The 16,860-nt window shown below is 40.9% G+C and overlaps 1 protein-coding gene across 2 annotated transcripts in view; it reads left to right on the top strand.

Annotated features, from left to right (window-relative positions):
* Positions 1 to 16,860, top strand: part of fgf13a (fibroblast growth factor 13a) — a 95,461-nt gene that overhangs the window by 38,912 nt on the left and 39,689 nt on the right. Inside the window, exon 3 of one of the 2 annotated variants that reach the window (XM_020590982.1) lies at positions 4,976 to 5,143. The exons of the other annotated variant lie outside the window; for it this stretch is intronic. Within the exon in view, the coding sequence (XP_020446638.1) occupies positions 4,976 to 5,143 (168 nt within the window). The remainder of the gene's footprint in view (positions 1 to 4,975; positions 5,144 to 16,860) is intronic. 2 annotated transcript variants of the gene reach the window in all.

Genomic DNA, 16,860 nt, shown 5'->3' with positions numbered 1-16,860 from the left:
TTTTTAGGCCATGATGAATAAAAACAAAAAAATTGAAGGAGGATATACTTTCTTTTTACCACGACCGTATACGCTCATTTTCTAACTTGCATTTTGGCACTGGACGTCCCATTTTCTCTCCCCTCCATGGGCATCGTTTGCATGTGTGGTGTATGGTATTCTCCTGTCACGTCGCCAGTAAAATCCTAAGCAGTATATTAAAGAAAACACTAAAAAGCTAGTAGAAGTGTGTACATGTGTTCATGCCAGAGAGACAGAATGAGTGAGTGAGTTTGGACCCAAATACTCAATCCACTGATTTTTCTCTACTTGGCACATTTTCAAGCCAACTGATGCGTTCCAAGAAAAAACACCATTATAACACTACTGGGTGCAAAACGAAGTTTTCAGGGTGAAAAGAAGTCAGTAGGGACACAAAGGGCAAAGGAGGTGTGATTTCTAATGCGGCTGCATCATCTGAATGAAACATACTGTGTATTAAGGGGGTTTTTCCTCCCCACTGTCACCAAGTGCTCATTCAAGGGGGATTTGTTGGGTTTTTCCCTTTATAATATCAACAATAGGAAGGTCTAAGTGTCCTAAGACCAATTCTGTTGTGGTTTGGTACTATACAAATAAAATTGAATATTGGTGTAAATGAAATGCTATGGTACAGGGAGCATGACTGGAGCCATGCTGCATTTGAGTGATTATTAGCATTAGGGGAAATTGTTTCTTTGTAGTTTTATATTGCATTCTGACATAACTTTTAATTTGTCACCAATGGAGCATGCCTAAAATATGTCAACTTTACATTTTTCTACTCTTTAATGGCACTGTGTTATACTGTACAGTACAGTGTCATACTGCTAAACAGTCATTATGAATGATAACAGTGTAGGTGTACTAAAGCCTTGACCGAGGATACAGTGAGATCACCAATTTAATCTTTTCAGGTTCATACTTATTTTAACTGTCATCACCCTAATTATAGTGACAAATGTGCTCATTACAAAAGGCTACAATATCTGTTCCAAGCTATAATGTCATGCTGTAGCAAAAGAACAAGTGGGAAAAAGAGACAAAGGCGAGAGAGCGACAAACAATGACTTCAGAAGGAAGGAAAAGCATAAATAAAAAATGCAAGCTCATTCTGTGTTTCAAAGAAAACCTCAATTTGACTCACTTTCAGTGCTGCCTACAAGGTGACTTACAACCAAAATAAAACTATTCTTTCTTGAGATGGAGCCACGCTGAACCAAAGGCATCCCAGAAGACATTGTGCTAGATTTCTGCTCCTGTAAAAATCACATTGAGGCCAGGTTATTTTGGAAACTCATATCTCAGGATACAGACTCATTTCTGTGCTTAATTCTGACTCTAAATTAGTCAGTATGCTACTTGTCAAGTCATGATGGATGTGTTCCACCCTCTTGATGGATGGACTGCATGACTTGAAGTAAACTGCTGATTGCACCACATATATGGAGATGTAATTCATTTCTCAGGATCTGACCAAGCTTCAGTCAGTTATAGATATCCTTGAACCCTATTTGAACATGATGCAGGAAGCATTTGTGAGCCTAACGATGCTTTATCACATTAAGCCTGCTTTTCTGTCCTACAGATGCATCCATACTTGAACATATAAGCACAGCACAGACAGAATATCTGCCATATTGTTGCCATAAATCCTGAACCTGCCCATCATTCATAAAAAGCTTTAAATAGATGAGCAACTAACCAAAGCGAGATACATCTCACCCCCTCCTCCTATTTGTACCCATTTCTCCTGGCTATGAGATTTATTCCTGTTACAGGGGCAAGGACATCTATTAAGCTCTGCTGAAGGTCCAGTGTAGCAACACTGATGCCTGTAGATCACACACTATCATGAACCTCGATGACAGCTCACTCTGAGGGGCTGATCTGATAGAGTGTAAGATCTTAGGTGCTGTCGTGTGATCCATCACACATCCTTCAATACCAATATGCGCTCTTCATCAAGGCTGGGGCAAGGATGAAGGAGACAGGCTGTAAAAAATGGAGCCCACCTCCTGTGTTCCTCCTCTTAGCCCCACCGTCACTCATTTATATTACCTCTGATGAGCCAGCAGTTAAAGGCCTCATTAATAAGTGCCTGCTGGAATCAGACATTTGGTGAAGTCCTCCAGAGTCTACTCTCATTGTCTTTTACACACACACACACACACACACACACACACACACACACTTTCTATCTCAGCTATGATTTCAGATGGGAAGATAACAAGGATACCAGGGAGAAATTAATGTCTGTACCATTAGGCAGTTTGAAGTTTGACCCTTGGCCAACTGACTTGTACACTTTAGTGCCTGTCTTGTGCAACTGAACAAACCCTGCTAAAAGGCAATGGGGAAAACATATCACCTGCTTAAAAGGACAGGGAAATGTTTTGCTACTCAATATTGTTGTTTTCTCTCTTTGTGGGCAGTTTAAATCTATTATACAATGGCAAATTACTGTAGCTTGGTGCCTACTAGAACAAGTACAGTAGCAACACCTCTGTGCCCCAGGAGCAGAGAATAGTGTCATATTCCTGGAAGTAAATGTAGTCATTCCACAGCACCATTAAAGTTTCAGCAGTGCTGCAGTTTTCTTGGTGAGGGGCTGCACAGTTAGTACCTGTGGGGTTTTCAGGACCTCCTGCTGGTGTCTAGGTGTTAGTGTAGCAGGTCCAGGAGCCTGAGAAGTCCCACTGGAGAAAAGGCACATGGTGGTTAATCACACTGGGTATGGAACCTGGTTATCGGCTGCATGTTAGTATTGCTGGCACCTGAGCATTCAGGTTTGGATATGTGTTCAGTACTTGTGGCTTAGTTTATGGGGTTTTTTTTGAAAGAAAGTAAGGTCTCTCATTCACAGCCAATTTTATCAGCTGAACATGGTGTTCTCCTGATCCCATTTGCAATTCAGCTTTTCAGATACAGTATACTGCAAGACTGGATACAACTACACCAGAATCATCATTCCCACACTAATCAGTTTAAAGCTGCATTAACAAAGATTTAGCACAAGTTTTCTCAAGTTTCACATACAACTCATGGTTATGTCTGTCAATTATGTAACACTGAATATGATGGGATAGTGGCCTGAACATTAGTACTCTATCAATATTACTGGGAAAAAATATTCCTCTGTATAAGTTGCTTGTGTTACTGCAGATACACTACAAACAATGTTCGACATATGTATGTACATCGCAAAAATGTAAACTTCTATATTTGTCATTGTGTCGATACCATTTTACAAATGAAAGTAAACCAATAGCCAACTATCAGTAAATAGCATTGCCTCTTTATTTCTGGTTAGCCCCAATATGGGTGAATGTGTTGGGTTTATGAACACAGAGCAGACATTTTCTGTGGTTTGCTGCTGGTAACATTATATCAACACAGGTCTGGCTATTACTCAGTGGTCAATCGAGCAGTATAGTCACATAGTTTCAGAACAAATTCATAAAATTATGTTTACATATACTGCCTAAATCATCACCTTACGTTCTCATTAGACAATGGCATAGACTGATGCCATGCTTAATGTTGTTTTCACTCGTTTTGCCCTATAATTCTAAAATTCTGCTTTTCAGCCAAGCCTTTTCGGTTCAGCTGTAGGGTGTTGTGTTCAGTATATTCAATTTTTTTTTTTTTTATTTGTGTTTGAGACACAAAGCTTCTTGAGCTTATTCTTGTGAGGAAGCCAGTGCTCTCTGTGAAAATACAGTACATGGAAATCAGTGTGTGGGAGTCAGTCTACGTAATTTAATAGCTCAGTGTGGTTTTACTGGGAGTAGAAAGTGAGGTACCTGTAGCACTGTAATCCATTCATGTTTCCTGTGTGAAAACAATGGATTCCAGGTGTGTGAGTAAAATGGGTCATGAGTTGTACATTTTTGACACTTTTCAGGATGCAATTAGAGTTTAGGTAAACAAAACTGAAAATAATTATGCTGTTCACATCATAAATGTAGTTTCAACAGCTACTGCTGATTAATAGCCTTCTCTATTGTCATTTCCATTACATAATAAATGTGTCAGAGACCAGCGTGACTTTCAGATCCACTAGGAAAGGAAGCAACAGTTTGTTTGCACTTATTTCCTTGTATCTAATCTAACACAGAGAAAATAGGTCGAGGACAGATGCAGCAGGTCCAACACATACAGACTGAACAACAGGGCTTTTCACAGGATCCCAGTTCAGAATTCCTATAGATGTGTAATGCAGAGTGATGCTAGTGAACTTCTCATCAGTGTCACTTAAGCATGACTCCATGAAAGCCACACTGGCCACTGTTGGGGGACCTGGGGGCCTGTGCATGCCTTTTTGTCTTGCTTGCCTGCTCGTACAGTAAAGAGGGTAGATACGTATGTATGTGGTGCACGGGGGGGATCATAATCACCCACCACCTGACCTTTGTTTAGGCATAGAACACTGCACGGTTGCCTTGCAATCCCATAACCTTTTACTCCTTTGCCAGCCCTATAATCCCCTCATTCAAGTTCAGCAGCTCTTTGTTGGGTGCCTACTAAAAGCCTGCCATAACACTGATCTTGAACATCAAACTGTTTGCATTTCCTTTTACATTTTCCTTGTATTATTTTATCACTGTTCCTGTTCAGTGACTAAGGATGCACTGCATTAAATGGAGCCCCTACTGTTGTTTATTTGGTTGTCTTTAATTTGAGTTATTTTGTGAGCTTTGGTGGTATTGATCTAAGCCTATTTCTTTCTTATTCTCTTCTGTCCCTCTCTCCTCTCTTTTCCTTCTCTCTGTCGTTGTGTGTTATAGTATAGTATATGTACTGTTATTTAAAGCTATTGCTCTAGCTAATGTTTGATGTCTTTTAATTTGCCTGTATTTCTGCATTTTGTTCTTGCAGTTTTTTGTTTTTTTTTTTGTTTCTGTTTGTGGTGAGCTTTCTAACAACACTTCATTCTGTTATGGTACCACTGCAGTCCAGGATGATGCTGCCCCAGGTACCCAGGAGTACATTATGTTACGGCAGGACCCCATCCACTCTGCGGATATAAGGAGTAAAGGGTCCCCCTTTCGTGCTAAGTGTCACGAAATCTTCTGCTGCCCGCTGAAGCAAGTCATCCACAAAGAGAGTGCAGAACCCGAAGGTTTGTTCACAACCCCTCGTTTTGATTTGCTGATGCTCCTTGCCTCCCTTGCCCACTCCTGTCTTGTCCCCCCCCAATATGCTGTGTGAACTGATCGTTCTTCACCCCTCCAAACTAAGTAATCTTTTAATCCTGTCCCATTTTTAGAGAATATCTTATGCGCTTCTGCTCCTTTCTAGCATGTGTGTGTTTGTGCAAAAATATATGTATGCGTGTGCACAAATGTGAGTGCCTGTGTGTGTTTGAGCATAGTATATTACTGAACACTCAGGTTCTGTTTGCTTGCAGAGACCTTGTAGGAGGACCTCTCTCCCTGGATCTCTCTGCTGCTGTCCAGTGTGGTGTGTCTGTACAGTATGAGCGTGTGAAATACGTGTGTTTGCTCGCACACCTTTTATGTTCGACTGAGGAGCATAGCATCTGTAGCTCCTGCCCACCCCTCCCTACCCCAAACCATTAACTCCATCATTGCCACCCTGAGGCACATGCACAGAGCAAAACAAAATGCAAAAAGAAAAGCGGTTATAGATGGCAGCAGCTGCTGCCCTAAAGAGTTCAATGACTAGGCAATTTCACTGTGTGTTACCACTTTATCTGGTCTCATAGAACAAAAATTATGAAACTCTTATCTCCCTTTGTGAGATTTAAATATTTCACATTCATGACTTAACAGCAGTCTAACTCAGCTCACACCCCCCCCCCCCCCCTTCCTATCCTATGCTTCTGCCTGTGGCTCGGTGGTCTTAGCGACTACAGACCACCCTGTCAGCGCTTCCTACCTTCCTTCTTTCCCTGCTTCACTGTCTCCCTTCCAAAACCTTACTCACCTTTTCCCCTACCTCTGTTTCTTTTTCATTCTTTAATGCTTGCAGCAGCATGAGCATATGCCTGCGCACTGTATATGTTATATCAGCCTTTGTACAGTTAGGACACACGCTAAACTGAAAAGCTAAATCTGTGCTCTGAGCATGCTGCCATATCCTGCACTGCCTGGCATTTATCCCTAAATAGAGTGCTAAGTTTGTAGAAATGGCTTTTCTTTGCAGACTTCCTGATAGGTAAGATATGAATAATCTCACTACTGTTATGTTCTCTGCAGTGTATTGCTTTGTCTTCTGTTGTATCTAAAAAATGGCCATGTTTGTTACAGTATTTCTGCGCTTAGATAGCAGGTAACCTGTTGAAGGCTGACTGCTTAACCAGTGCAGGACTCACACACATGCACTTATCCTTGTGAGAAAGACAGAGAGAGAGAGAGAGAGAGAAAGAGACAGAGAGAGAGAGAGAGAGAGAGAGAGAGAGAGAGATAAAGAAGTGGATTACTCATGGAGGTCTGGCTAGAGAAGTACAGATGTATTATTCAGTTTGGCTGCAGCTCTAGTTGGACGTGACTGAATTTACAAAGGAAGTGGGGAGACTACAGCTCTTACGCAAGCTGCTCATGAGGACGTCATTATTGTTGATGCATGATGCAGATGGAAACTGTGCTGAACCAAGTGTGGAGCAGGCTACACAGACAAACACACAACCTACAATACAGAGCTGTCTGCTAAAATTCTTACTAGAAGACATTAATAACACAGAAATGCTAACATACTTAGGACAGTAGGCCTTGATATATTTGCACGTAATGTACCTTTATTTTCATTTGGAAAAAACACAAGAACGTTGTATGTTCTGTGAGACCTGAGACGGAAAGTCAGTCTTGTCACGCTGTTACTATGGCAACAACATTTCAACTGCTTTGCGTTGCACTTATTAAAGATTTGTGGATTTTCATGGTCTCTAGATTCTACGCCAGCTAACACTAGGCTACATGTTAAATAAAGTTTGTAGTCACATTGGATTGCAGCACAGACTGTTCCAGTCAGGGACTCCTGGTTGGCTGGTTTGGATTATATTTAATAATGACTGGCTGCTATTATACTGAAGGTAGTAAAAGCAAAAGGCAGTGTTTCTAATGGGATTTCTGCAGTTTAAAATAGTTTTAATACCAGATGTACTTAAATTCAATACTTCTCTCACTGTTAATGTACATGTCTAAGAAATTGCAGAAAACAAACAATGAGGTCCCACAATTACTTATTAATAAGTAGCCTGCATTAATTCATTCACATTTACTGTTCACCAGTACTTCCAAGCTCTATCCTGTACTTGTGGGAATTACTGAAAATGTCTTTGGAGCACAGACACAAAAAGGTGTCACGTGACTATTAATATTTCTCTTAAAAGTAATTTTTAAAGAGCTGTTTTAAAGACTACAAAGACAGACAAAAGTATCCCAAAGGCGGGCAAAGCCACCCCAAAGATAACTTAAATGTACCATACAGGTGGCATCACTGAAGCTTTGTCTGTGCGCCGAGGCCCATGGTCTATGACATGTTCATGTCTGGGCCCAGAAAACTGGTAGAAATCTGAAAGATAAAATAACCAAATGAAAAATTCATTTTGAGACAAGAAAAAAAAAATTATGTAACATAAACAGCACTCAGAAAGCACAAACCTCTGCCAGCTCATAATGCCATCTGACCTAAAAGCATTATTCCCATGATATCCCGACTCTCATAACATAATTCCGTGACCATGAAAACCTATAGCATTTGGAATCACATTGGTATCATGATTAGTTTGAAAGCCACTCAAGAAAAACCATTTCGATAATGCTTATTTTGTTGAGCTCTAGCTCAGCTACAGTGCTGTTGAAGATGCGCCAGAGTCACTGACCCTCTACTGAATCAGCAGAGTTTTAGCTACAATTTGATCTTAGCCGCAAGTCTGTTGCATTATTTTGTCATCTCACAGTAGTGAGTTTCCCACGAGCCCTATAAATTTGACCATTTTGGATGACCACATCCAGAATATTACTTGGATCCAGATCATGCTTTGGTGGGTGGTAGATTATATGTGGATGTTATCTTGTCATTTTTGTTCAAGCATTCTTGGTATTGTGTATGGAGTTACTGTAGAAGCAAAAATATTGAAGTTTGCCCTATGTTACATACATCCATTATTTCTACTGCTTATTCCTGAATAGGGTCACGGGGGGCTGGAGCCAATCTCAGCTGACGTTGGGCGAGAGGCAGGGTACACACCCTGGACAGGTCTCTAGTCTATCACAGGGCTGACGTATAGACAAACAACCACACACACACACGTGCAATTTAAATCAACCAATCAACCTAAGATGCATGTCTTTGGACTGTGGGAGGAAGCTGGAGTAGAGAACCCACACACTCACAAGGTGAACGTGCAAACTCTGCATAGAAAGGCCCCGGGTCAGACCAGGCTCAAACCCGGAACCTTCTTGCTGTGAGGCGACAGCACTAACCACTGCACCAGCCCCCTATTTTACAATGGTGAGGAATCCAAACACTCCTGGATCTGGATGACGATTTGGATCAGCACTAAAATCGTATGGATTGTTCCGTGAGTCATACCCTACCGCTCCAAAAAATGTAATCAAAATCCATTCATTACTTTTTGAGTTAAGCTGTGAACAAACCAACAAATGCTGGTAAAAGCATAACCTCCATGGCAGAGGTAATAAGCCCTTTGCAAATAAAATTAATACCTTTAATAGCTTTAATACCTTCTACAGCCTATTTTGAGAAAACTAAGGTCGATACTTTTTAAGACTTTTCAAGACCAACATATACACATGCTGTTTGTCCAGTTGTGACACTGGAGCGTGCCTGCTGCAGGTGATTCGGAAATGCTCTGAAATGGACAAACATTAAGTTAACATCAAAGATCAACTTTGACAGTCACTAATCTGCAGTATCATCTTCTCTGAGCCTAATTCTGATGAATATGCCAGCACTACATCAAAGTGGCTGATACAAAGACGAAGATTTTATACATCACTAGACACATGCTGGATAGAACAATACATCGGCAGCACATAGGGTTGGAGTGCAGCACCAAGAGGATGAGCACACATGATATCAGCACATTTCTGCAGAGCTGCTGGGAGTGCAAGATGACAGAGAGCACTGGACTTTTACTCCATCCTCAAGCCTGTGTGTGGCGCCTGCTGTCAGTTGGTTCTCTATCTTACTCTCTTTGACTCAATCTGTGTCATCACCCCTTAATTCCTCATTTTCAAATCTCTCTGGTTCCTCTGCTTCTGTCTCTGGTTCTGTTTGGTTGCTCTAGAGCAGAAACAAAAGATGGCGCCTAAGAAGCAGATCTGTGTAAATATCCCATCTATAATTCAGAGGACTGCAAGAGTGTGTTTATACATCCAGACTATGCTACAGTATATACAGTATACACAGTCAGACAGATATCCATATAGAAATGTAAACACTTAAGTACAGGATGAAAGTATATGTGTGTTTTCATTTTTGTGGGATAGTGAACCAGATGTTGCTGTTTTTTCAGTTGAATTGGGCAGTGTTGTGCATTTGTGGCCCCAAATTTGAACTGGAATACTCAAAATATTTTCATATCTTCAGCATTGACTTACTGTAGAGGCTGTCTTGGCTGTGATTGACACAAAGAATTTTGCCTCAAGTGGGATGAGTTTAAATTAGATTTTAAATGCAAAATGAGTTAGAAATTTTGTCAGACACAGATGAGGGTGGGCCCCACCTCTCGTCAGCTGGAGTTGGCTCCCTATCCAGTATAAACGGTATAGCTAATGGATGGATGTTGCTCATTCATCCAAGAAAATGTAATCAGAAGTGCAAGAGCAATAGTAGCCCCATCCATTTCCCACACCCAGTGTAAAATGTGGGGTGTTGATTTGCCACAGAATCAGTATAGTACAACTGCAGGTCAGCGTCGCCCCTTATAACAGTAGACCATTGTTTTAGAGAGTCCTGCTCACACTCTGCAATGTTGACAAGAGACAAACATACAGCCTCGGGATGCACCACAATGTTGTCAGCAACAAGTCGATACAGTACATAAATATACTATGCATGAATAAATAATGGTCATGATAATGTGCCAGGAGAGTGTCGACTGGCAGGAGAGTGTCAGTGTCACATCGGCACATTACGCTCCGCTGTGCCTACTGTACTTGACCTCTCTGGTTATATTTAAAAGCTTAAATGTGCAATCTGCATTACATTAAAGTTTTAACATGTACCTTTGCTTTACTCATACCCAGATTGACAGTGGGTAGACCTGAAAAATAAGCTCTTAGTCCTAATAATAGCAGGCTATGGTAAAATAATATTTCTGTCAAATAATCCCTTGTGTATAAAAGAGTAATGTTTTAAAAGCCTGATTTAAATAGCTAATTAAACGTCAGCTTTTATAAAGCACAATGTACAGTAAATGCATGGTTCACTGACATGAAATAATAACTGCATTTTTTTTTTAATCAGTATCTGTCACAGCAGACTCACTTTCCCCTATATTTACACACTTATTTATTCATATTTGACCATAAATTCATTCTGGTTCCTTGGTGGAGGTAAAAACTACTCTGAAGACTGATGGAGAAGTGAGACAAGTTGCCAGGCCTATAACATTTCATCACTGTCTATTTAATTAGCACTTCTCTCTTAATCACTTCCAAAACAAATGTTCTCAGCAAAAACCACATGGAATGAAATAAAGGCACAAACAATTGGGAACATTCAGTTAAAAAATACAGCACATTGATATCATGAGTGAGTGTGTGTATCTACATTAACATATTGTAATGTTCATGTACAGCATCCAGGGCATGTTGTAGTAATTATCCTCTGAATGTGCACTGTGCCTGCCACTGCAGGACAAACCTTCACCATCCCTCCTAAACAAACTGAAGGCTGGCCCTGGTTTGCACAGTGTTCTTGATAAATATAGTACACGCAGCACATTATCCCCCTTGTCACAACTTTTTTCCTAGCTTTTCCATCATTAATACGTAGGTTGTCAGCTGTCAAGCAGATGAGTTGTCATTGCTCATTGTTGAAAATAGCAACTGAGGGTGGAAAGAAGTACAATGCAGCAGCTGACCAGTAAGGAGGCTTTATCTCAGCAGTCCACATCTGCTGAATCAGAGTGCATGATATGTAATATTTTGACAGTATTTCAGTTATACAGCAGTGCTTGTTTCATGTTCTGAGCCCAACTATAAGAAATCCCAACATTTGCATTATTTACTGCATACCAAGGAATAAAAAGATGGAAGTACAGTACAGTAGTATTATGCTGTTTTATATCCCCCCAAATAAACAAATGCAGCCTTTATCCTCCATTGTTCACATGAGCAGCTCTACTGTTTGCGCAGATTGTCCCCATCACTCCCACTCTGACTCAGATATGACAAACCTTCCCCCAGCTTGACACTAAAATCCCAGTTTACAGTATGTCATTGGACCTGCTATATTACTGTTCATTCAGTGAAATTCCTGTTTATCTACACAGGTGGGCTCTAAATCTCAGCTAAACAAAAACAATCAAGAGTCATCAAGCTATAGTAATTGCGAAACAAGCAGTGTGTAGGTTTTCCCTAGAGTAAACAAGCATTAAGATATTTAATTAGGGGCAATGAGGCAAACTGCTGAGTCGACATCACATTGACAGGAGGCTAGGAAAGTGGCTCCTGACAGCTGCCAGGATAGAGACTGCACACGGACAGGTTTGTGTCCATTTTTGGGGTAAACCTGAGGTAAAGACGTACTACATTAACAAGTCAAAACTTTTTTAAGTGTAACATTGTTCAAAAAAGTTTGTCTGGTTAACTTTTTCTTTCTGTACATACAGATGGGTGACAAATTAAAGGAAAAACAAAGTGAGCAACACAAACTTTTAAGTGTCTCCAGAGTCGCTTCAGTGCTCCTCTGGAGGGAGGAAACACCATTCCCCTAAAACACATTCCCTCACTGTGATCAACACAATGTTTCATATTCACAACATTAGAGCTGCAACCACTAGTCAGTTCAGTAACAGGAATTTAGCTGGAAACTATTGTGAAGCAGAAATCCCCAACATTTTCTGATTCCACCTTCTTCAGTGTGAGGAACTGGTGCTTTTCTTTGTAATACATTATTATGAACTGAATGTCTTTGGATTTGTTGGCTGTACAAAACAAGACATTTGAAGACACCAACTTTGTGTCTGCTAAGTCAAAATGGTCATTTCCCCCCAAATTTCTGACAATTATAATGATAAATCAAATAATCATTAATAAGAAAACCATCAGCAGATTAATCAGTGAGCCATGCATTTATTGTTATTTCCACTGATTATTCTGAATTTTCCTTTAATTTCACACCTATCTATAGTTTTCAGCATTTTCAGTACCCAGTGCCCTTAAAGCCCTTGTGCCTTGAATTTTTATGTGATTAATGAACCTTTAAAATAATTTTGATGAGTTTTGTTTGGCTGTGATAGGGCTAATTCTGTGATAGACAAATTTTAACCCATAATATCCAGGACTATTTAGAACCCCACATGATCCCAGCTGAAATCAATAGGCTGCACACTATGTACAGTTTCTGGTACTCTGCCAACACTGCAGCGGGCCTCTGTTAGTTACTGTATTTATCAGCCTGGTCCTCTCCCCAAGTCACAACAGATATTCATTAGGAGCAACTCTTCCCACTCTCCCTTTCTGTGCCCCATTTTCTTTACTTAGGCCAACCAAAAGTAACGTGTACTGTTAATTGTGAGACAAAAATCTGAGCAAAATGTTATACAGTACGTGCATTTTGAAAATAGTGATTGAAGTCTTGTATCATTTCTGTGCAGGGGACACCAGAACAGGCAGGACAGTTTGGCTCAAACACACACAGACAAAGTGGGAGGGTTGTTTTGGGTGCTGGCAAGGTTACGTAAAGCCCTTACTTGTTTCATCTCAGAGGGGCACCAAGTAATGTGCCGGTCTGCCAGCCAGGGTTAATGCTGGCTGGGATTCATACAGACACCCAATTTCTCCCCGTCATGTCGCCTGCCACCCCTGGAGATAGCTTGGCTCTTCCAGAGAGACTGACAAAACCCAGATTAAGGAGAGAAAAGTTATACTGTCCTCCATATAGTGTAGGGTTATATTTTTATATTTTGGAGAAATACTGGTTAACATTGTAGAAACTTTAGTCAAGAAATGAGATCAGAATTTTTACCTATGGTAGCCAGTCTGTCTTCTTACCCGTCTCCCCTTCTTGTACAGTATTTTTGTGTTCTGCACTAGAAATCGTTTGTTTACTTCCTTCTCAGTGGTGGTAAAATGTCTGGAGAGTATCCAGGGTATTCCACAGTCAGCGTAGTCAATTTAATGCCAACTCAGTGATCTGTATGCTGTACAATCTCCTTCCCAACTCTGCAACAGCAGCTGCTGTAAAAAGATAAATCCGCCAAAGTATCCTGGTTATATATTGTTTCGCTGCTGATTTACTGTCAATAATACACATTGTGTCAAAGAATGTGAGAGCATTCGTATGGAAACTCAGTATATGACACGCAAAGCATCCCTGAACCCTATCCTCACTAAGGCAAAGATCAGATACATATGTGGCTTGACACATAGCATCTTCACTGTGTTTGCTCAGATCAAGCAGCGGCTGGTCCAAAGGCTTGTAATTGCAGTCGCCTCTGAGAGCCAGGTTCACTCAGTTGTCTGACCATTGACACTGTTCTACCAAGATGATCTAACAAAAAAAGACTTAATAATTCCAGTGAGTCTGTAACTTTACTATCACCAACACAAGTACAAGCTCTGTGTGGATGTAGGAGTGAAGGCAGGTCTACAGGGTCATCAGGTGGGCACCGTCTCACCAACTGGTGTTTCGTTGAGACACGACACCGAGAAGGCTCAGCAGTGTGTTCCAGCATCCCAGAATCGCCCCCCTCTTTGCCTGCACCCACACACCCAACACACCTTTCATCTACTCAGGCTAATTCAGGCTAACTGTTACCACACACTCACTAGCACTAGCAAAAATTTCAACCGCAGTTCTAGCCACCAAACATTTACAAGTACTGTTCAATGCAAGGTGCCTCACCACTGTGCTCTTCACCTGCCTCCAAGCACCTTTTCCCTCCCTGATGTATTCTACGGCCCTTGTTTGGTGTCACTTTCCTCCTGCCACAGCTACATACCTGCAGTTGTCTTTCTTCTACTTTTGATACTGTTGCTTCTACTGGAGTGCCCGTCCTACTCAATGACAAATCTGTTCCAAAGTCAATAACTGGGTGTCCTGCCATCTGTTCCAAAGTCAATAACTGGGTGTCATCATCCACCCCTGCTCTCACTGACTCTCAGGGTATGCTCTTTTGCTTAACTTTACCCCTCCATAGCTTTGTACAGTACACCTGAGCAAAAACTTTATACTATAATATGCACAGGTGTGGGGATGTATGTGTCACACTAACTCAGAGCCCTCACCTAAATTTAGGATTTACATAAGTATCATCTGAGTTCTTTTAAAAAAATAACACAGGAAAAGCTAAAACTTAATGAAAACAACTGAATGTGATGATAATAAAATGTAGAGAAATCAGTCATTTCTAAACATTATATCATAATTGCTCCAGCGTGATCTCTGAAGGTCATTGTAAATGCATGTGCCAGGGACTAGATGGATTCGATATAAATAATGCAGAGCGTTTATGAAATGGTAATTCTTCACCTGTCTAACAGTGGCAGTCCTCTCCCCTTCATCAGCTCCCTCCAGCATGCGTTTGTTCACTAAGATGTACAGTGCTTCTCCATTACCCTCTGCAGGTGTTTGACAAATTAGCTCTGATGTAAGTAACTCAACTGGCCTATATGACGTGCCCTTTATCTAGAACAAGCTCCAGCAGAGTGAGGCGCTCCTGACTCGTGCAGCTTTGTTCCTCATCGTCATCACCGCACGCAAACACGCACCCTCCACCGGGTGTTGCATCAATATGTCAGGAACAGGAGGGCAGCGGCTCATTATTGTAGACGCAAATCAAATTTTACAGCACACATATGTATGAGCGGCCAAACGGGACAGACTGCTGCACTGGACTGAATACCAACATACTGCAGAGGTGTTGTATCTGTATGGCTGTCCTGAAGTTCAGCTGCCAGGCACTGCATGCACACTAAGGAACATACACACACACATTCACACAACTGCACCAATGAAGGCTAACTACATAATATTCCAACCAAATATTCTTCACTTTTCAGTCAACCAGTGTCCAGCCTAGTGTCCACACACCACAACCACTCCTGGCTTCAGCACAGTACACTCTGCTGTTGCTCCAATGACCCGCCAGTCCTCCTTTAATTACTTGATCTGGTTGCACTTGTCTGTCTGATGGTTCTGGTGCATATGTTCTGTGCATGTGTGCGTTCCCTGGGACCTATGACCTTATGGCAGCCATTAGTGTTAGCTTGCTAATTCTCGAGCCGGAAGAAGAATTAGACACCCATCTCATCAAGCCAGCATGCATTGACAGCTGTCTCTTTTTTCAACACACCCTCTCTTCCTCCCACACATACACTCAGAGGTAAGCAAACAAATGGAGATCAAAAGGCTATGATAAGTCAGATTGTTAAAGTGTCAGCCAATAAAGGCAACTACGTGTTACTTAGGTGCTGTAATAAAACAAGTGCCTCTTCAATGTAATGATGAATACTACTGTAGGAATGTGCCCTTGGCTCTGTTCCATTGGGGTGTGTGAGTAGGAAGTCGCAAGCCTCAGATGCATGTTCAGTCTGATGTAATGGGTAGCAATCGGGCTGACGGGAGAGCAGTCCTTCAATAGTACTGATGATCTCATCACAACAGGCCAGTGTCATGCAGCCTCCCATCTCTAATCTGTGCTCCTGGCTGCCAACAGCACTGGTTGACATGTCCTAATTTCTTCATGTTATCTCCTCATTTGCAAATACACACAGTGACCCTGGATGATGGTGCGTATGGCAGGTCATGCCTAGAGATTCAGGAACGATTCTGTTCCCACACCCTGTGGTACAAATCTGATGAGCAGGATTATGGTAGACTTGTTCTGACTTGTTGTGGCAGCTGCTTTTGTAAACTGACAACATATCACAGCTGCTTTGCTGCTTAGGGAAATGAGGGCTCCAGTTATTCCCACTGACCATTCAGTTTGTAACAGAGGGCTCAATTGATTGGATTTGATTTATTCATTCAAGCATGTGAAACAGTTGATATGTCAACACATGTAATTTCACACATATCCAACAATAATAATCCAATATCAATTTGCTTATACCTAGTACATGCTTGAACGGAGTAGGAAGAAGTTAGACTTATCTAGTCCTACCCTGTGACATCATTTTACAACTTTTAAATCCTAAGCAATATCTCTAGATAAATAATTATCCTCTACACCACACAAGTAATATACTACAGAATTATTACAGAGTGTTAACATTCTACATAATTACATTCATAGTTAATTATCTTCTACGCTACACAAGTAATATACTAAAGAATTATTACAGAGTGACTGATCATTTGATTTGATTTGATTTGATTTATTCTTTCAAGTATATAAAACAGTTGATATGTCAACACACATAATTTTACACATATCCAACAAATGCTAATCCAATATCAATTTGCTTATACCTAGTACATGCTTGAATGGAGTAGGAAGAAGTCAGACTTATCCAGTCCTACCCCATGACATCATCTTACCATCATTGGTTTGCAAGCAATAAATGATTCACTTCTACACACACACACATATTATACTAAAAAAGACTATAAGAGTGTTAACATTCTTACATCACACAAGTGATATACTAAAGAATGGTTACAAAATATACACACATT

Source organism: Monopterus albus, unplaced genomic scaffold (assembly GCF_001952655.1).
Source record: "Monopterus albus unplaced genomic scaffold, M_albus_1.0 scaffold2.1, whole genome shotgun sequence".
NCBI classification, from domain to species: domain Eukaryota; kingdom Metazoa; phylum Chordata; class Actinopteri; order Synbranchiformes; family Synbranchidae; genus Monopterus; species Monopterus albus.
This window is presented reverse-complemented; position numbering and strand designations above follow the sequence as displayed.